Genomic DNA, 22,004 nt, shown 5'->3' on the forward strand with positions numbered 1-22,004 from the left:
TACACACCAACGCCTATCGTTACTGTGGCACCAATAATGGCAGATACACACTAACGCCTATCGTCACTGTGGCACCAATAATGGCAGATACACACTAACGCCTGTCGTCACTGTGACACCAATAATGGCAGATACACACTAACGCCTATCGTCACTGTGACACCAATAATGGCAGATACACACTAACGCCTGTCGTCACTGTGACACCAATAATGGCAGATACACACTAATGCCTATCGTCACTGTGGCACCAATAATGGCAGATACACACCAACGCCTATCGTTACTGTGGCACCAATAATGGCAGATACACACTAACGTCTGTTGTCACTGCGACACCAATAATGGCAGATATACACTACCGCCTATCGTCACTGTGACACCAATAATGCCGCTGCAAAATTCAACAATTTCCTTTGAAATTCAATATTTCACAGGATATAGATTGAAAACAAGCAAGGTTGCAAAGGACTTTCTCGTCACCAGTTAAATAGAGTTTTCATTCGGGTATTCTTTTTGTCTAATTTTGTTGAATAATGAATCAGAAAATACCTAAAGACTTTTATGATTTTTCCTATATACTCTTTGTATCTTTGGCGTATCGTGCTATAAATGTCAGTAGCTCGAATATAAAAATCGGTTAGGGAAACCCCCATTTTTTATTCTTTTCCTTGTGTATTTGTACAGGCATTATTCATATCATATTTTTAAAAACCTGTGGAGTAGTTTATTACGTACACTTTGCCATAAACAAATATATGATTTTTATTATGTATATTTAAAATACTCTGTTACTATCTGATATACATGTCAGACGTGATTTAATATAATACAATATATATATATAGATGTTAAAAAGTTTTACTTCCTTATGGAATATTGCCAATTAACTTAATAGTGTGTTTTGATTTCGAATGGGGTAAGTTATAAATTGTAAACCGATAATTTTTATTTCTCGTTGAATATTAAATTTTATAAAGTTCCAAGCAAAACCTTTTATCAGTTTCTATTTTCTTCGACGGTGGTACTCCACTTTCACTTTCACAAACGATTCATCTTAAATGTCTGTCAAACTATATTATTTAATTTTCCCTCTTGAGTGGAGGAGGTTTGTTAGCGCATTATTTAAAAAAAAAACGCCTTTCATTGCGGACTACCTGCAAATATAGAGAATGGTGACATATTCAGTGGTTCATTATAGTCTTTGTTACATGAACAAAATATATACGTCATTTCTAAGAAATCCGGTATGAGTAACAATTATATTAACTGATACTGATAGTTTAATAGCTTGTTTCAAGACTATCACATTAAACATATCACTGTTTAAAGACAAAACACAATTTGATTCAGTTGTCTTTGTAGTTCGTGGTCATGACTTTCTAAAACATTTTACCTCTGTCTGCACTGTTGACATGGAAGGAAGTACACATTGGGGTAGTAAAGAACACACATTTACAAATACAACGGATAATGGGAAGGAACTTAAAAGTCATGTTGGTCAAAAAGACGAAAATTTGAAAACAGTGTTAGAGACCAAAGAAGTCAGTCTACAAAAGCCGAACAGGGAAAACGATACTTTGATGAGCGAAATTAAGCGACTGGAGAAAGAAAAGGCAACATTAGAAAAAGAAAAGGCAAAATTAGAAAATGAAAAGGACGATGCATTATCGAGGTAAGTAACAGCCTATGAAACAATAAAATAAAACCTCAAATAAGCAAATTCTCAATTAGACCGTTAAAACATTGTATTTAATAGTACGAAATCTGAGATAATGTATATTCAAGTAAAAAAGGGCTGATGCTGTGCAGAAAATATATAATTGTGTTTGATACAAATGCAAGATGCACTATATGAAATAGAAAATATAAACGAAGTCACAGAAACACCTGGAACCAAAATATATTCAAGCGATTATTTTTATTGAACTTTCGTTTTTCTGCTCCGATTTCTATTGATAACAGCTTCAAACGATTGATACATTCCGGGTAATCTTGATAAAATGAAAGACCTATTTATAATCTTCGGTAAACTAAAAATAAGAATTTGATCGTCCCGTGCCGTAACAAGTTACTGTGTACACACAAGTGTCATTCCCATTTCCTCCTATGTACACCACGATTGTAAAAATAACCAAAATAGTCCCGCTTTCTAAAATCGTCTGTAGTTTGGACCAAAACACACCAGATCCGTAGGTAAACATCACTTTACGTATTGATTGAATTAAATTCAAAACTGTTTTGACTTGAGCGCCACCGACGAGTCTTATGAAATGCACGCCAAAGGCGTCCAAATTGATAAGCCTTGTGTCGTTGGTGATTTTTTTACAAATATAAGTAAATTATTGGTTGATTTAATGTCGTTTTTCATAGCCTTTTTTTTTAAATGATAACACATTTTTTTTTCTATTTTAGATCTTAAAAATTTCTGTTAAATTAATTGAGAATGTGTTTTATAGCTTCAGAACGATTTGGAGTTTACACATTGTAAAAACATATTAACAGAAATACCGAACTCAATGGAAAATAAAACAAAGAGGGTCAATAAAAACTGACAAAAATCAAACGTTCGACTATATATACTAATAGAACGAATGGAAAACAACTCTCATATTCCTGACTTGGTAAAACAAATTCTGAGAAAGTACAAATTAAGCAAAATATAAATACAAGGGTAAACAAAATGAAAACAGCATCACTTAAAATTTCATGGGTCCGAATCGTACCTCTAGACTTATCCGCGTGAGGAACGCCAAAAACCAAATCCCGAAAGTTGGATTCACATATACCGAGACACGTCAAGTGTATACACGCTTGTCTGTTATTGCTTTCTAGATGCCTTTTGGTTATTTGTGTTGTTGGGTTAGTGTCTCATTGAAGTTTATCCCACATCTCCTCTAAATTATTGTTTCTCCTAATGAAACGTCAACAGGGGCGTAGGAGTTGGGGCTATGCTTTTTACCTCCCCCACATTTTTGTGGCCTTTCTCTCCACTCAGCTTCTTCCCATTTCTCCAACCCAACGTTCGACTTGATCATTATCATGTTGTTTAATCTACTCCTGGTATAGCTTTTAAGAAGTCCTTATTGGCAATCATATCCAAGTCTTGTCAGAATATTCATTATGTACCCATGTATTATGATGTTATATAATTTCAGTTTTTTAACAGGTGGTTCCAATAAAACTTATAAAATTCCATTATAATTAAAAGCAAATTCCAGTCTTTACACAGTCAAGGGCATATAGTTCAATTTGACGGGTACTGGATAGTTGCCACACTCAGAGTATACCCTAAAACCATTTTCATTAGCACTTCACATATGTACTTTGCATTGCATAAGGTCATGTTTTTCCTAGACTGCTTATTAAGTCTTTAGATTCATTTGTGCTGTACTCATTGATGTTTATATATGGACGAGCGTGTTGACTTCTTAGATCGGACCCGATTTGATGAGTCAAGTCATTACCAACTGCTGTTTATACTTTGTTCTCATGTTATGTTGTTGCACCACATGTTTAGGTTACGGGAAAGTTGGGCGCTCATTAACATGTTTAACACCAATACATTCATAAATATTCTAGCCCCGTCACAATATTTATATGTCTTTCCCAAGCCAAGAGACTTATTGCCTCAACGGATGGTCGTCACAATTCTGTATTTTTTAAGTTTTCATAGTCAATTTCTAGTGTCACTTCTGTGGCAGTTTATTCTGATTTTAAACAATCAAAATCCTGCAATTTAAATCTAAAAGATATACGTTTTATTTAAGACATCAACGTTTGTAAATTTGGGAGCAGCTGAAGAAAAGAATATTTAGTAACGATATCTTTAGGCCGCAGCTATCATGTCGTCGTCGTTGGAAAAAAAAGTAACATGACGTGAAACAAAATGGTCGTCATTATGATATTTGCATTCTTCTAAATAGAATTATGAAACATATTTTTTTGTTTACACTAGTTCTACTATTACACTATGTAAATATGGAAGATTTGTTCGGGCATACAATTGTTTTAATCCTTCATATGATTACTTGTCCTTTTCTATTGGTTTTCTTTGAAAAGTTGCTTTATTTCTGGACTATGTTTAGATTTTCTTTCAAAATGTACCATTGATATCATTAAAGTCAGTTGTTTGACGTGTGCACAATATGATCGATGAACTTGCCATGTTAAGATAATCAAATACTATATACGTTACTTGATTTTTATCGGCATTGATAATAATAAGAATTAAACAAATCAATTATATACTTTGAGATGAAGAACAACAATAAAAGCGCTGTTCCTTTGCTTTTTGTGTGTTTTTGTTGTTGTGCATGTACTGATTTTATGTCATGGATGAATATCCAATATACTTGTTTTTCTTTTGTATTTCTAAATTGTTTTTAGATTAAGTAAACTAGCAGGTCAAAAACTCACGGATGGGAATCCAACCATTACTGATCTTGGTAATCCTAATAGACCTGAAAAAATTGGAGAACGTTGGGCTTCATTGTATACTGATGAATGGACAGATGTCTACGAAGACCTAACTGAACAGAATAAGAGAAAGAGCAACAATAATGAACTACCAGAAAAGCAACTGATAAAGATTGTGGATGTAATTACTCTTTATTTTTCTCGAATTTTCCATAATTTAGCCTTATTTTTCCAAAACTTTTCATATTTCTGGTCAAATATTTCAAATTTCCTCCGTGTCTCCTTATTCATCTCATAATGTGTAACTCATTTATATAAAAATAAATATCATTTGGAAGTTTAAAATGAGCTAAATTATTTGTTCAACCTCAAATTGTACCTTCTGCTTTGCCAGAAGCTAATGAGATTTATTTGTACTTTCTTCTAGTGGTGTTACAAGAGATGTTTAGAAATAGCAAAAGAACAAAATAATAAAATCCATGAAACCTTATGGGAACTCGTACGGTTCATTCATTTTCTCGGAGCAAAGCCAAAGGAGCTTGAAAACGTAAGTTATCAGTTTAATGAATTGTGTATTTTGTACTATAATTTAGGTTGCATTACCTACAACCAAAAGTGACAGAGTAGAATGGTCACAGTGTGTTAATGTGTTTGTTGTGGTTTAGTTCTTAGACGCGGGATTCACTTGGTTTTTTTCCTTTTTTTTTGTCTTGCCTTACGCAATGCACTTATTTTAAAATACGCGTAGTCCTCAAACGTTTAAGAAATTTTCCGTACTTAGTCGTCTTCAAAACAGTATATTTTATGGGATGTCTCCGTATTGCATTTTGAGCATAATATATCAAGCAATCCTGCCATTTATACAAATTCCTGAAAATTGTTTCCATATAAACACTCAACAATATGTTTTGAAAAGCTTAGCCATGTAAGGGACCCCTTGTTTGTCTGACTATCAATCACTATTTCGTTATGGTACTTTTCAAGTGAAAGAAAAATAAACATCGAAAACAACGGCACAACGAAAAGACATATCTATACTACTAAAATAACGAGGTTCATTTGTTAGCCGGCAAACAAATGGAAGTTTTTAACGACCTTGACTGGCTATACAGCCCTTGCACGGTTGTTAGCCGGCATGACGTAATATTAACTTTATATATAACTAATATAGGAAAATGGTGTTGTTTAAAAATAACACTATTCCAGACCCTTTTGTTTTCCATAATATTAATATTACCAATAATTAACAAGTTCCGGGTCGAATTCGATACCGATACCAATAGTACTTGTTACCTGTTTCCTGTACGTTCGGCCTCTCTCAGGCGCACTACCAAACGGTATATTTGGGATTTGCTATATACACGGGTCATAATCACACCTGAACTTCGTCATTATGCAGGGATTGACACTACTAAATTCAATCATTCACCAAACAAATATATCACTTTTATTCTACAAGTAGTTTCCGGTAGTAATAAGAAAATCAGAACGGATTCAAACAGAAAGATTTTGAAAGCAGAGAAAACTGTGCACCTTATAATCAGCATGACTTTTTCAAATGACAATGCGAAAACTAAAAATCCAGGCTGAAAATAAGGTGTAGGTACTTTAATTCAGTCATGGACCTGCGATGTTGCGGGTGTGTTCTAGTATGTTATTAAATAAAGAAGTGATTTTCCGAAAACAGACTAAGAAAGTGACGTTTTTCCCTGAATTCAATGTGTATGACTTATGATTGCTGGCTTCTCTCATTCTCTTTAACGTTTGAATACAAGGAGATATGGGGAAGGCTGTAATATGACAGCAACAGAATTATATAGAAATTAAAAAGAAAAACAAATCCTCATGATATTGTACATTTGTATTATATGTAAAGACTTTTTTTTATTATGAATTGTAAATATAAAATGTTTTGTTGAATTGTTAAAACTCGTTTGCAGACGTTCTCTGGTTACTTTTAAAAAAAAAAACACGATAGAAATGAAACACATTTGAATCCTTTTTAATTTATCATATCTATTAAATCTATAATGTTTAAAACTAGTTACAGTAATATAAGACAGTAAACAGGAAACGAACTTTAATTATTCTTATATTTAAGACCAAAAATTGAAATCTATTTGTTTCTAAGTTAAATTTTGTTTTGTATAAATATTAACTTATCTTTATCACACAGATTAAACAAATTCAAGGTAATATTCATACTGAAGATACAATGATGACCACAGCGATGAAAGACTTTGAGAAAAATGCTAAGTTTCAACTCCAGTGCAGTACGACATTGATTGATGCTGTTAGGAAGGTATACTAAACGACATATTACGAATTATACAAATACAGGTTAAACCATCTCAAAACACGTAAGGTGTTTATGATAACCCGTAAAACGTGTACGTAATTCAATTCTCTCTAAAGAAAAGTTTGCGTTTATTTATTTTAAGATATACTTCGGCTGTTGTCTGCTCTATGGTCGGGTTGTTGTCTCTTTGACACATTCCCCATTTCCATTCTCAATTTTATTCTAACACAGCTTTTACAACATGGCTTCTTTTTTAGGTTTTTCATGTATTTTGTTCTCAGAAACACTAGGACCTTAACGCCATCGAGCGAAATTAATTTTCATATGTTTCAGCATTCTCGACCTTCTTTTGTCAGTTAACCTCTTCTTATAATTATGATACATCTTTCTACATATTTGGTTAGGAGATCCTCTGATGAAAAATATTTAGAGAGCTTTATACGCGAAGGTATATTAGGAAGGGAAACTATAGGCATTACAACACGTCAATGAAACTTAAGATGATGATGTATGATTGCCAATGAGAAAATTTCCACCAAAAACCAAAATGACGTAGAAGTTACCTCACTGTATGGAGCCAAAATGTCTCAATGACAATTGCTATAGCCTTCTTCCTGTATATCTTTTTAGGGAAAATATACATTGCTGAGAAAAAAAAATTATTACCTAGAAAGATATATTTTACAAAGACATAATTCATAGTTGGTTTTTTTAATGTTCAAAACAAGTTTGATTTTACTTAAATTTGTCTAAACCTACGTATAGCTGTACAATCAAGCTCATTGCATTGCTGAAAAGCTCCAATACTTTTGAAGCTTTTATACGTCTATTAACAGCATATATAAAAATATTTGATTGCTTATTATTCACTATTTTCGTTTTATACTAACGGTCCGTATTTGGCGTCTAAGCTAATGTCGTCTTGTCTAAAGGCACAAGTGAAGATCACCTACAGTGATCAACCTGTGAACACTGAGGTTGTGAGTTCCTACCCGCTCATTTCAATGTATTTTGGATTCTGATTTTAATTGACTAGAATTGCCAGTTTTCCTGCCGAACTTGCATAACCAGTAAATAATTACCGCCATGTTGTAGTTAAGTATGCTGATCTCTTGGTTGGTTGATTTTTGTTCGTCTAACACCAACAATCAACCAATCAAGATTAAGAGATCAAAATGACACACTACTTCCATTCCTTTTCCGAGACATGTATATAGGGTTTCTGTAACATATATCATTGAGGTAATTGATGAAGGTTATTCACGATTTGGGTGTTATGCGCAAGAAAATCAGCGTCATACATTGTACGCGAATATTTGTTCGGACTGAAATATAACTGTATACCTATTTTAACGGGAAAAGTTTCCTGATGAAAATCACATCATAGTATATCTGCTATGCAAGTCGCCCTATCATTGTAGATGACAATAATAAGGAAATATTTTTAATCAGTTCTTTCGTATACGAAAACATTAGCTTTTGTTTCGCAACACGATTTACTTTGATATATGATATCAAACAGTTATTGCACTTTAGAAACTCAACCTGTTCAGCCGAAAAAAAATCCTGGTTGGAGATATACCCCATACACTTTTTTTCTTGTTATAGCTTCTCCTCGGAAACTGGTAAACGATGTCGATTAAATTTTCTTCAAAATATTCGTTACTTCGTTAGGATAATCTGTTTAGTTTGATCAAAGTGATCCGGTGACATCTTATATGAGTTATTATACTTTATGTATTTAATTGTAGTGGTATGTCTGTTGAACAAACACAAACATAAGTCATAGAGTCGTAGTGTATTCTGATATGAAGTCATTAGTGCATAATCGGGAAGTCAATGTCAAGGTCATATATCAAAAGTCAAGGTCATAGATCAAAAGGATAAGGTCATGTGTTTAAGCTTTGTACTTTGTTTGTTATCGCAACTCCTCAGAAACTGTAAACTTTGTCAAGTTGTTACGACACGACTCAACGCGAATTAACTTGGTTTGAAGGGCACTGTATACTATTTCAAAGGAGTTTTTTTTCCTTGAAAATCAAAATAAGCTATCAGGGCCGTACATAATGTGGAGGCATGTAGGCAATTTTCTCCTATAACGGGCTGGCAAAGAATAGCACTGAATAAAAAAATAAGAGCCAAAAAAAAAACCCAGAACAATTCATTTTGATTATCAACTTTGAAAAATTTTGAATATTATAAAGGGTATGGGATCAAAGTACCACATAACAAGCGATTCTATCCAGATATAAAAGACTTATTATAAAACTTTAGCTTCTATAACTGTTAGCGTTCTGTACTTTCGAGGGGGGCACTTACTATGTACTAAACGGTAGAGATGAGCCACTGAAATAAGTCACTTTTCAAGCTTCATAATATATGAATAGGATGGTAAATTTAGATTAAAATGTTAAATATATGATAAAGTTGCTGTTTAAATCATAAGTATCTGAAACTACTTACCAGATAAAGATGTTCGTAGATTAAAACCATAGTCGTAAATGCATCAGGTTTTTGTCAATATTTACATGAAATATCGTAGCAAAGATTGGTATTTTTTTCAAGTTTGAACATCTGATCCAAACTTGTTTCTGGAACAAGGCTTTCATTTTCTAGGTTTGAAAATGTTTCTTAGAAACCAAGACAAAATATCTAAAGAAATGCAAAAAAAATAGCCTGAAAATTTTTCAGGTTCTTGAGGCCTAGGCGACCCCCAAACCACTACATATTTTACTGTCTCCTCTCAAACAAACACGAATTGACGGTCCTGGATTTTTGATAGGAAAACTCCTTAACTCTACTTAATAGAGACTTGGCGGCTTCAATGGATCAATGACCTTTATCTGGAAATTGAGGTCAAGATCAAAGGCAGAATTAGCGCTCTATAATGTGATCTTTACTTGTTATTGCCATTCCACTGAAACTGTTAAAAGATAGACAAAAAAGGAAATGGAACAAAATGTTTTGAGATATACCCCATACACTTTTTTTTCTTGTTATAGTTTCTCCTCGGAAACTGGTAAACGATGTCGATTAAATTTTCTCCAAAATATTCGTTACTTCGTTAGGATAATCTGTTTAATTTGATCAAAGCGATCCGGTGACATCTTATATGAGTTATTATACTTTATGTATTTAATTGTAGTGGTATGTCTGTTGAACAAACACAAACATAAGTCATAGAGTCGTAGTGTATTCTGATATGAAGTCATTAGTGCATAATCGGGAAGTCAATGTCAAGGTCATATATCAAAAGTCAAGGTCATAGATCAAAAGGATAAGGTCATGTGTTTAAGCTTTGTACTTTGTTTGTTATCGCAACTCCTCAGAAACTGTAAACTTTGTCAAGTTGTTACGACACGACTCAACGCGAATTAACTTGGTTTGAAGGGCACTGTATACTATTTCAAAGGAGTTTTTTTTCCTTGAAAATCAAAATAAGCTATCAGGGCCGTACATAATGTGGAGGCATGTAGGCAATTTTCTCCTATAACGGGCTGGCAAAGAATAGCACTGAATAAAAAAATAAGAGCCAAAAAAAAACCCAGAACAATTCATTTTGATTATCAACTTTGAAAAATTTTGAATATTATAAAGGGTATGGGATCAAAGTACCATATAACAAGCGATTCTATCCAGATATAAAAGACTTATTATAAAACTTTAGCTTCTATTACTGTTAGCGTTCTGTACTTTCGAGGGGGGCACTTACTATGTACTAAACGGTAGAGATGAGCCACTGAAATAAGTCACTTTTCAAGCTTCATAATATATGAATAGGATGGTAAATTTAGATTAAAATGTTAAATATATGATAAAGTTGCTGTTTAAATCATAAGTATCTGAAACTACTTACCAGATAAAGATGTTCGTAGATTAAAACCATAGTCGTAAATGCATCAGGTTTTTGTCAATATTTACATGAAATATCGTAGCAAAGATTGGTATTTTTTTCAAGTTTGAACATCTGATCCAAACTTGTTTCTGGAACAAGGCTTTCATTTCTAGGTTTGAAAATGTTTCTTAGAAACCAAGACAAAATATCTAAAGAAATGCAAAAAAAATAGCCTGAAAATTTTTCAGGTTCTTGAGGCCTAGGCGACCCCCAAACCACTACATATTTTACTGTCTCCTCTCAAACAAACACGAATTGACGGTCCTGGATTTTTGATAGGAAAACTCCTTAACTCTACTTAATAGAGACTTGGCGGCTTCAATGGATCAATGACCTTTATCTGGAAATTGAGGTCAAGATCAAAGGCAGAATTAGCGCTCTATAATGTGATCTTTACTTGTTATTGCCATTCCACTGAAACTGTTAAAAGATAGACAAAAAAGGAAATGGAACAAAATGTTTTGAGATATACCCCATACACTTTTTTTTCTTGTTATAGCTTCTCCTCGGAAACTGGTAAACGATGTCGATTAAATTTTCTTCAAAATATTCGTTACTTCGTTAGGATAATCTGTTTAATTTGATCAAAGCGATCCGGTGACATCTTATATGACTTATTATACTTTATGTATTTAATTGTAGTGGTATGTCTGTTGAACAAACACAAACATAAGTCATAGAGTCGTAGTGTATTCTGATATGAAGTCATTAGTGCATAATCGGGAAGTCAATGTCAAGGTCATATATCAAAAGTCAAGGTCATATATCAAAAGTCAAGGTCATAGATCAAAAGGTTAAGGTCATGTGTTTAAGCTTTGTACTTTGTTTGTTATCGCAACTCCTCAGAAACTGTAAACTTTGTCAAGTTGTTACGACACGACTCAACGCGAATTAACTTGGTTTGAAGGGCACTGTATACTATTTCAAAGGAGTTTTTTTTCCTTGAAAATCAAAATAAGCTATCAGGGCCGTACATAATGTGGAGGCATGTAGGCAATTTTCGCCTATAACGGGCTGGCAAAGAATAGCACTGAATAAAAAAATAAGAGCCAAAAAAAAACCAGAACAATTCATTTTGATTATCAACTTTGAAAAATTTTGAATATTATAAAGGGTATGGGATCAAAGTACCATATAACAAGCGATTCTATCCAGATATAAAAGACTTATTATAAAACTTTAGCTTCTATTACTGTTAGCGTTCTGTACATTCGAGGGGGGGCACTTACTATGTACTAAACGGTAGAGATGGGCCACTGAAATAAGTCACTTTTCAAGCTTCATAATATATGAATAGGATGGTAAATTTTGATTAAAATGTTAAATATATGATAAAGTTGCTGTTTAAATCATAAGTATCTGAAACTACTTACCAGATAAAGATGTTCGTAGATTAAAACCACAGTCGTAAATGCATCAGGTTTTTGTCAATATTTACATGAAATATCGTAGCAAAGATTGGTATTTTTTTCAAGTTTGAACATCTGATCCAAACTTGTTTCTGGAACAAGGCTTTCATTTCTAGGTTTGAAAATGTTTCTTAGAAACCAAGACAAAATATCTAAAGAAATGCAAAAAAAATAGCCTGAAAATTTTTCAGGTTCTTGAGGCCTAGGCGACCCCCAAACCGCTACATATTTTACTGTCTCCTCTCAAACAAACACGAATTGACGGTCCTGGATTTTTGATAGGAAAACTCCTTAACTCTACTTAATAGAGACTTGGCGGCTTCAATGGATCAATGACCTTTATCTGGAAATTGAGGTCAAGATCAAAGGAAGAATTAGCGCTCTATAATGTGATCTTTACTTGTTATTGCCATTCCACTGAAACTGTTAAAAGATAGACAAACAAAGGAAATGGAACAAAATGTTTGAAACATTATGGCGAAGATTCGTTATATTTTGTTTAAATCAATCCGAAGACATTTGTAGGAGTGTATTGCCCTTTGGATACTTCACTTTATGATTTATTGAGTAAAGCTTTATACTGATCTGTGGTAAAGCTGTGAAAAGTGTCAAGCGGAAGTGGCATTGAGGTAAACTTGAAGTCTATATGTTTGAACTAATGTCATGCAAAAGAACATAGAAACTGTTAATGTATTTGTAATCAGTGAAAAGTCAGCTATCATTTCACTCTGTACATGACCTTCTAAAACCAAAGCTATCAGTAGAAAAAAGTAAAAGTGGAAACACCCTTAACTGTTTTCTGAACAACTCGTTGTTAATTTAAATTGATTTACTCCTTGAAAGTTCCTTAATGATTCTCAGTGATAATACAGGTACGTAATATCCCTGCAATTACGAATTTGCTAGGTTAACAAGTACGTGAAGTCCAAGGAATTGTGTATTCATTACATCATATTCTGTTTTTTATTGCACGAATTTCACGTTTTTTATCTTGCAGCAATGTTGTGAGGACTATATTTCATCTTATCCAGAGTCTTTAACAAGCGCAAAACATTTCATAATGAAATGTTCGGAATTGTGCTGGCACGTGCTTTCATCGAATCCACCAATGACGATTGATTATGAAAATTTTGAACAGCAACCAATTGATCCAAACAAATTCAATAAGTATAATAGATCTGGTACAACTGTTGAATATGTCGTTTGGCCAGCCCTACTTCTACATAAAGATGGTCCAGTGTTAGCAAAAGGAACGGTTCAGACCAATTATGAGGATAAAACAGTCCCTCGGAAAAAATCCGCAGAAGATATATTTGCACCACCAAAAACGTGTAAACCAAGTAGTAGTCCTACTGTTAAAGATGATATTACAAGCAACGAAATTTCCGATCCTGTCCAATGCACAAAGAATGCACTTAAAGGTGATTCCCATGCCAGTGATTCTGAATTAAAGCAAACTAACCCGAAAAAACAGGATCAACCAAACAATTTATCACAAAAGGCGGATTACAAATCCATAAACCCGCTTTGCCAAAGTAAGGAAAAGGAATCCGATGGTGATTCACGGCAACAAGTATCTGCAAACACAGATCAATCTGGTCTGATCAATGATATGGACAAATCCCTTCCAAAATCAAAAGGATGCATAAATCAATCGGGCCTGAAAAAAATTATGAAACCAGGGAGTGGCTTGCAAACAGGAGATGCTGAAAACATTAATGAAAGTTGTCGATATCTGGAAGAAAACGGTGAATCGAATAGTAACACGACAAACGACCAGCTTATTGGAGGCATTTCCGATGTAAGAGCCAAAGGCTCTGAAGAAGTAAAGAGTGAAACCAGCAATTCCAATATAGGTGATAAAGGTATAGGCGATAATATGGAAGAAACAAATCAAAATGACGTTAGAAATGAATTTAAAACCTCTTCAAATATAGTAACGCAACATCAATGTAAGCCCATGAATCAATACGAAAATATTTCTATCAAAGAATGTCATACTACTCAAGATATGAAATGTGATGAATTGAATATCTCTGTTCATAAAGGTGTTCAGTCACAAAATGACGGAAGAGATATAGATTACAGCAAACCTCAGAATGAACCAGAAGCTTTATCATTGGACGGATCTAAAAACTCTACCACATATTCCAGTGAAACTAAAACGCATGATAAATGCGAAACTCCTAATAATAACCAAATTGTCAAAGCAAATAGTGGAATAACTGACTTACCGACTGATTCAAAAGTTGGAAATACAATAAAATTTTACAGTAAGCTAGGAAACCAATTGAATGAAAACGCGAAACGGAGTGGAACAATCCAACGAAAATTAGAAAAAGTATGCCAAACATCAAAGCTTCCAAAAGAAAAAGACTTGAATAAACCCAAAAAGGAATCGAAAACATCAAGGAAAAACTCATCAAACTAATCTATACAAAGATGTATATTGCTCCTTATGAAAAAAAAAGTACATTTAATATTTAAGACTATAAATATGACATATCTTGTCTACGCATAATCCATAATAGTGATAATACTCGTGAAGTGAAATGCCTTAACATACATGTGAAGAAAAAAAATATATTTTTTATCGCGTTTGTGATAATTGTAGGCAGTGATTTTCATTTACATATTTAACCATATTTCTTCATGGAAAGCCGTGATGTAAATCCGCAATTTATCCATTGTACAAACCAATTTGATCTTCAGTGTCATTTGTCAGATTTTTCTGTAAAAGTTCAAATAATTTGATAGTGTTTATAAGATGACATTATCTCTAAAAGTCTGGACATAATTTCCCAGCTGTTCCTATTTAATAATCAAATGAAAAAGAAAAGAAATCAGAAATATGTTCATCAGGCAGATTCTTATCTTCAAATAGTCCATATTCTACAATTTTTCAAAGTGTCCCTGTATTGAAAAAAATGGTGGTCCTGAAAGCTAGAATAGAAGATTGATGAATATTAATCAATGATTTAACTATTTGTAAACATTTTCTGGAAGTAAATAATAATTTCATAATAATAATAATACGGAATATTGTTTGTGATCATCGTTTTTCGTATCGGGGAAATACACATTTTTCATTCTTGGGCGGTTTTTTTTATATAATAATATTTATCATGTATTGTAGGTTGTATAACAGATAGTTAGGGCTTTTCAAGGGAATATATATGGGGGTTGGACACAACATGGTATTTTTGTCTAGGGGCGGAGGCAATTACAATAATGTAACAAATGAAAATCAAATTAATGGATGATGAGATATTACAAAAAAAGGACCGCCCCTTTAATACATTAGGATTAAGACACGTCGATTGCTCCATTTTAAGTGGAAACTCGTTTGAACCTCACTGTAAAAACTGTTATTAAGAGTTAAGTGTTCCTTGTTCAGTTATCCCTTCTAAATAAGTATTACACGTAAATGCTTAGTAGCGAAATCAAAGCAGCTAAACAAAAGATTATGTTAGGATTGTTGGCATAAAATAAACACATAAATCGATATATTATTGCATGTGTAGGAAGTATCGCTTCGTAGTTTATTTTGGCCTTTTTAAACTTTTTTGATTTGATCGTCACTGATGAGTTTTTTGAAGAAAAAACTTGCGTCTGGCTTACAAAGTTCAATTATGAGTTTATTGTCAAAGAAATATTCGTCACTATCTGATCATAAATGTGTAATTATGTTGTCATATCACTTAAATATCAAACAGATAATAATAGTGATAATACTCGTGAAGTGAAATGCCTGTACATGTGAATTTTTATTGGAATGTTATAAATATGCTGACATTAGAGAAAAATATATCAAACAATATTATTGGAGACACCCCTCTACTTATAAATTGATACAATTGTAATCTGTACAAAATATTAAAAGAACTAAACAATGTTGGTAAATACTTTAAATTAGATGAGAAACTACGCTGCTAATTTTGAACAATTCTATGTATGTCATACTCTGCGTTATACTTAGAATTGTATAGTATAGGAGTGATTTAATGTATTTAAATGTAGTTAACATTTGATTATAATAATTATGTCTGTTTATGTGATATGGTGCATGTATAATTAATTTGTCAAATATTGTATATATCCTATAACCTGTACTCGCTTTTGGAATAAAGTATTATCATTATATTCTAAACACATAGATAGTTTCTATAACGAATGAAGTCATCTTTTTAGAGTAATATATGAATTCCTAACCATTCTTAGCCAGTCTACTTTTATGAGTAATTTTCAACCTCCCGCGTTTTGCAATGGTATGAGGTATAGTAGAAAATGTAATACTTTTATATGCTTTTTTTGTGACCAATAAATAATCTGTGACAAATAATTGAATATGCATGTTTTGTCAGTTTTCAAATATATACTTTTTTTTTACAATATTACAAAAGTCTAAAATACATGGTTTATCCTCTACACAAACGTAGGACATAATATCTTGAATAATTAGTTGAGGTTTAGGTTATAGTGTGCTATCTCCAGATATAATGGCTAAAATTCTACGGCTAATTCTTACTCGATGTTCGACATTTGCAGAATCGCATCATCGACGTTTAACAACTTCTTTTCAAAAAAGGGAGTTAGTGAGCATTCAAATGTTTTTTATTAATAAATCTGTTAAAGAAAGAAGTGACTGTCATTTTTTTAAACGACATTTTCAAAAAGGTTGCGCTGTAAATAAAAGTCTTTAAAATGTAGAGCTATGCTATGTTTTACCTATATGACAATGGTTTATTCAAATTATAAGTTCGAGTGATCAATCATTTTTCAAAATTATTTTCCATAAGGTAAGAGGCTTGGGCCAAAGATGTTTAAAAATCCTAAAGGTGAATAAGGCATAGAAATAAGTTCATACCTTGATTTATCCCATCTGGCAGTAAAATCCATGCTATAAAAGATGGGCAATCGTTTGCCTGTTCGGTATGTATAAATACGCTGTCACGCCCTTTCAGAATGTGTAAGTGAAATCCGATGCTTTGTGTAGGAAGTGAGTATGATTGCCAATGAGACAACTATCCACCAAAGTTCAAATGAAGTGTGTAAGCAATTATAGGCAACCGTACAGCCTTCAACAATGAGAAAACCCCATACCGTATAGTCGGCTATAAAAGGCCCCGACATAAAAAAATATGAAACAATTCAATTGAGAAAACTAACGGCTAAATTTATAACAAAACAATTAAGAATTCACAAAAATGACCGACATGAAAAAACGACATCCACTGAACTACAGGCTCCTGGCTTGGTACAGACACAAAAAGAATGTGGCGGGGATAAACATGTTTGTGAGCGCTCAACCCTAACCTAACCTAAGACAGTGGTGAAACAGCACAACATTAGAACAAACTATAAAAATCAGTTGAAAAAGGCTTAACTCATCAGATCGGTACAAAGCAGACGATCAAACAAAAACACAGTGTTCGTAAGTGGCCCGATTAAAGGCACATTTTCTGGCCCTTATCTTTATACGCTCATTTTCCTTTGGCTGGAGAAATTCCTAGACTTTATCTAAATCGACATACATTGCAAAGCCTGCTATCAGATTTATAGTTAATTTTATATCACATCTTGAATATTGATGAAATATTGCAACGGGACCTCAATCAATAAATATAAAAGATATTTGAATAAAGAGAGCCCTTGGACATTCATGGCGTCTCATTTGAAATCTATAAAATAGATAAACCGCAAACAAGGTTCCCTTTTAAAGTAGTGTTTTTTTCGCTTATGAAACCTTACAACTATTTGAGGGTCCTCATTTAAGTGGCCTGGTGCCATAGAAAATGCCCAACTATTATCTTTATATTTTTTTTTTCTTCAGAGCTGACGTTGGCCTTTATCGTACTTTTTTCGCGTATACAATTTGGAATCAGTACCAGTATATACGGTATAAATAGTGGTAAGTTCATATTTCTTTTCCGAAACACCCTCAAATTTTTACGGAAAAAAATTTGCGATCATTCATGCTCATGAATAAGGTTGAATGGATATTTTTGTGTGAAAACTGAAAAGGGGTGTGATTTTGCAATACTATTATTTTTAACATACAAAAGGAAGAGACCAAATGACGTAGAAGTTAGCAACTGTAGGTCATTGTACGGCCTTCAACAATGAACAAAACCATACCTCATAGCAAGTTCATATCTGTTTGAAGGATATGTTGCTTGACTAACGCCAATAATAGCACAATATTGACACTCCAGAAAATTTTGTTGACAAGTTAAGCTTTATTTGGCCTTTATCTTAACTATATCAAGAAGGCAACACTTTTTATGTAATTTTTCATATTTTCATTGCCACTTCAAACAGTGACCCATACTCATCATTCAATACATAATACAATATTCAATTTATTAAATGCTTTGTCAATTCTACATTCAGTTTAGGATTATAGATATTGTCTTTAAATACAATAGGAAAATAAAACATAAGAAACATGATACAAGTAATAAAAAGAAAGGTTACATGGTCAACTGCAATGTATCTATAGTCTTTTATAGAGTCGATAGAGTGATCAATATGTGACTCCTTTTGTTCTATTCATTTATTTTGTAGAATTATTTAAACTTACTACCTTTAATTCATTTTTGGTCAATAGATATGTAAAGTTTGTATGACACTACACACGAGAGAGAAGAACTAAATAATATAATTTGTAATTTTGCTGAGTCGCAAATTGGTCAAATTAATGAAAAATGGGTCGATACCATTGACTCATATGTCTACAATGACATCTTTAAGTGAATGTTGTTACAAAATATTCTTGGATGCAATTTATCATTGTTCTTCTTGTATAATGCATCCAACCAGCTGTTGATCATAATAAAGCAAAATAGAGTTCCTCCCCTTTTATATATCATATTCCTTAAGGTCTATCTTCTCACTTACTGCAGAAGTATGGTAATGGTTAAAAGGAAGTAAATAAAGATGATTGGCGCCACCTAGATTTCACATCCAAGATAATAGGTAGAAGTAAATTTATTTTCTGCTGCCCTAGTAATTAGAAATCAAAATTGAAATAGTGAGAAATGAGTGTTGGCCATTGGTGTAGAAATAGCGAGAAATTTAGAGAAAACTCTCTGTGACGAGAAACATTTTCTGTGCCAAATTTAGCAAGGGTGTTATTCATTCATAATATTTCGAAAATTCCGGAACCGTTGAGTACCCTTAAAAACTGACATTTTTCTATCAAAAAAGCTGCGGCATCATATGTGTTTTGCAGTTTCAATTACACCCAAAGGTTGATAATTCAGATTTCGACATTTTTTTCAATGGATCTTTGATAGGGAAAACGCAGGACGAAAAAAGGCTACCATTGTCGCCTATGTAAATAATTACTTCCTTGTAACCTAATAGCAGTTGTCAGTTTATTCTTTGTTGTGTGCTTGTTAAATACTTCCAGTATCACAAACAGAGGAAGGTTTGTTACTATTAAGTTTACATGTATATATATCATACCTGATCAGAACAATGATGTAGTTTGTAAAATTATCATAGTCAACATCTCCAAAAACGGCACTTTTTCTTTCATTTCAAACCATTTTTTTTTTCTAAAAATGCAATCCCAAAATAAGTGGGTGGTGGTAGTCTCTCGAGTTTCTATACATTAACTATAGAATTCTGTTTCAGACAGTTTACACTTGTATTGTATAAAAGTAAGCTTGTGTATACAATTCAAGATAAAAATTTTATATTGGAAATTAATAAGTTTATTAATTTTGGTTTAACTAAAATGTAAAGAATGTATAATAATTGCTTTGCATTCTTATTCAAGTATATATATATAAGAAGATGTGGTATGAGTGCAAATGAGAAAACTCTCCATCCAAGTCAAAATGTATAAAAAGTTAACAATTATGTCTATATATATTTAGATAATTTGTCCATTTTTTATGTTGTTTTATAGGTTGTTCTTCAAACACGGAAGAAGTTTTTGTATAAAAAATATCTACTATATCTTTTAGTTTTTTTACAAAGTTCAATGTTTTGCATGTAATATTTTGTAACTTTTCTGTCTCCATAATTTTATCTTTCCAGTTTTTCAGAATCACTTGCATGATGCCATAAAAAATGTAAATAGCTGGTATTCACATGATATTCCCCTAGTAAATTGTTGAAACGATTTAGGAAATCATTTATGAGAAAGATACCAATTTTCATATGAAACTGGTTGTTTATTTATTATGCTCCTGGTTAAAGCATTATATAGGCATATATTGTGTGAAAAGTCGGTATCTTCTAAAATAGTATCAGCTCTCAGTCACCCCCAGTTTTTTTAGATATCGGTTTTTTCAACAGAATTTGTTGAAGTGAGCTGATATTTTGCCTAAACTATCTTTATTCATCAACCAAATTTTCTATATTGTTCGTTCATTGAAGTTTCCGAAGTTGCCATATTAAATGGATCTAGGATCATGTAACCCATGGCATTTTCGCTCCCATACAAAAAGATTCCATGTGTGGAATTTTTAGGGCAACACTTTGTGCCCATATAATTATTGGTGATTGAACAAACTGTCAAACAGACAGTAAATATTTTTAATATGTTTAATAAATGGCTGTTTATTATGTATTTGATCTGTAGGAGGAAGATACAAAGGGACATTCAGAACCTAAGATAAACTGACATCATGGTGAAAAACAAAAGACGATAAATACGTTCACACAACACTACATAGAAAACTAAAGACTGAGCAGCACGAACCCTATCAAAAACTGGGGTTTATCTGATCTGGAGTCACAAAAAAAACTTACGACTAAGATTGATCGTAAGTATACTGAATTGTTCATGACTTACGACCAATCTTAGTCGTAAGTTTTTTTTGTGAAACCGACTCCATGCGTTCCGGAAGGGTACGCAGATCTTGCTCCACTAAATTACAATTTATAGTCAAAACTATGTGTGTGTTCAGAGACATGTACACATAGTTGAAATCTATCAAGCAGATAAATATGTATGACAATATTTCCAGTGAAATCAGTATAATTTAAATTTTCCTCAAAAACATGTCTATTTTTGCAGTGGCAATATCTTCTGTGGTGAAACTAGTTTGAAATTAAGAAACAGAATATGCATGGAGTAGATATACTTAAAACAAATTTTATTGATTCTCGTTTGTTTAACGTTCAGTCGCAAACATTTCATGTATATTCAGGGTAAAAGTGAATACATTACGACAAAAGTTCCTAAATTCTTGAAATGGAACTGTACCATGATTGCTCTTTCAAATGATGAATGTAGAATTTCAACTGATTATAGTCAAAATGAACAAATTTTTTTAAAGAGAAATCTTTTGTTATCTACATATATATCTTTATTCTCGTAAACCAAAGTACAAGGGTATAGAGACATAAACAAATAAATTAACATACATCGTATAAAATTTAAGTACAAGTGTAAAGTAGAGACATACAGTGGTTACCAAGGAGATTCTAGGCATTTAATGATTAATCGTATACATTACCTCAGCTTGTTCAGTTCAGACGGGTTGCTTCGATTCATAAGATCTTCAAGTTTTAAAATATTTGGTCTGTTTATAAAATGATGATTTATCTACAAGAAAAGCTGATGGATCCTTTGTCATATTATACATCGTAATGGTGTTTCATATAGTGTAAAATATAACCACTAGTGTGAAATGAAAATAACACTTTATATTTGGTGTGTCCGAAGCACCTTTCTGGATTAATTTTCATCAAGATCGTTCAAACATAAAAAAAAATAATAAATGGTGAATGTGTCCATGGGACACAGATGATGCCCCCGCTTGCATATCATATAAAATTATAAAGGGACATAACTGAAGAACGGTAAAAATGACTCTACCCAAATTTGTACTTGATCTGAGTTTTGTGGTGATAAGTATTGTGTATAAGTTTCATAACATTTGGTTGAGGCAAACTTAAAGTTAGAGAACGGAAACGAAAAATTCAGCAATTTTTCCCTTTGTATATAAAGGGGCATAACTCT

At 32.6% G+C, this 22,004-nt stretch overlaps 1 protein-coding gene across 2 annotated transcripts in view; it reads left to right on the forward strand.

Moving 5' to 3' along the window:
- Positions 1 to 16,663, forward strand: part of LOC127715633 (uncharacterized) — a 34,321-nt gene extending 17,658 nt beyond the window's left edge. The window contains exons 1-6 of one of the 2 annotated variants that reach the window (XM_052221738.1): positions 787 to 919; positions 1,366 to 1,675; positions 4,390 to 4,600; positions 4,847 to 4,966; positions 6,596 to 6,721; positions 13,020 to 16,663. In XM_052221738.1, the coding sequence (XP_052077698.1) occupies positions 1,416 to 1,675; positions 4,390 to 4,600; positions 4,847 to 4,966; positions 6,596 to 6,721; positions 13,020 to 14,453 (2,151 nt within the window). In that variant the 5' untranslated portion in view covers positions 787 to 919; positions 1,366 to 1,415 and the 3' untranslated portion in view covers positions 14,454 to 16,663. Of the gene's footprint in view, positions 1 to 786; positions 920 to 1,365; positions 1,676 to 4,389; positions 4,601 to 4,846; positions 4,967 to 6,595; positions 6,722 to 13,019 lie in introns of those variants that run through there. The other variant, XM_052221739.1, reaches the window with a different exon arrangement.
- The last annotated feature ends 5,341 nt before the right edge of the window (positions 16,664 to 22,004 follow it).

This window comes from Mytilus californianus, unplaced genomic scaffold (assembly GCF_021869535.1).
Source record: "Mytilus californianus isolate M0D057914Y unplaced genomic scaffold, xbMytCali1.0.p SCAF_9, whole genome shotgun sequence".
In the NCBI taxonomy this organism is placed as follows: Eukaryota; Metazoa; Mollusca; class Bivalvia; order Mytilida; family Mytilidae; genus Mytilus; species Mytilus californianus.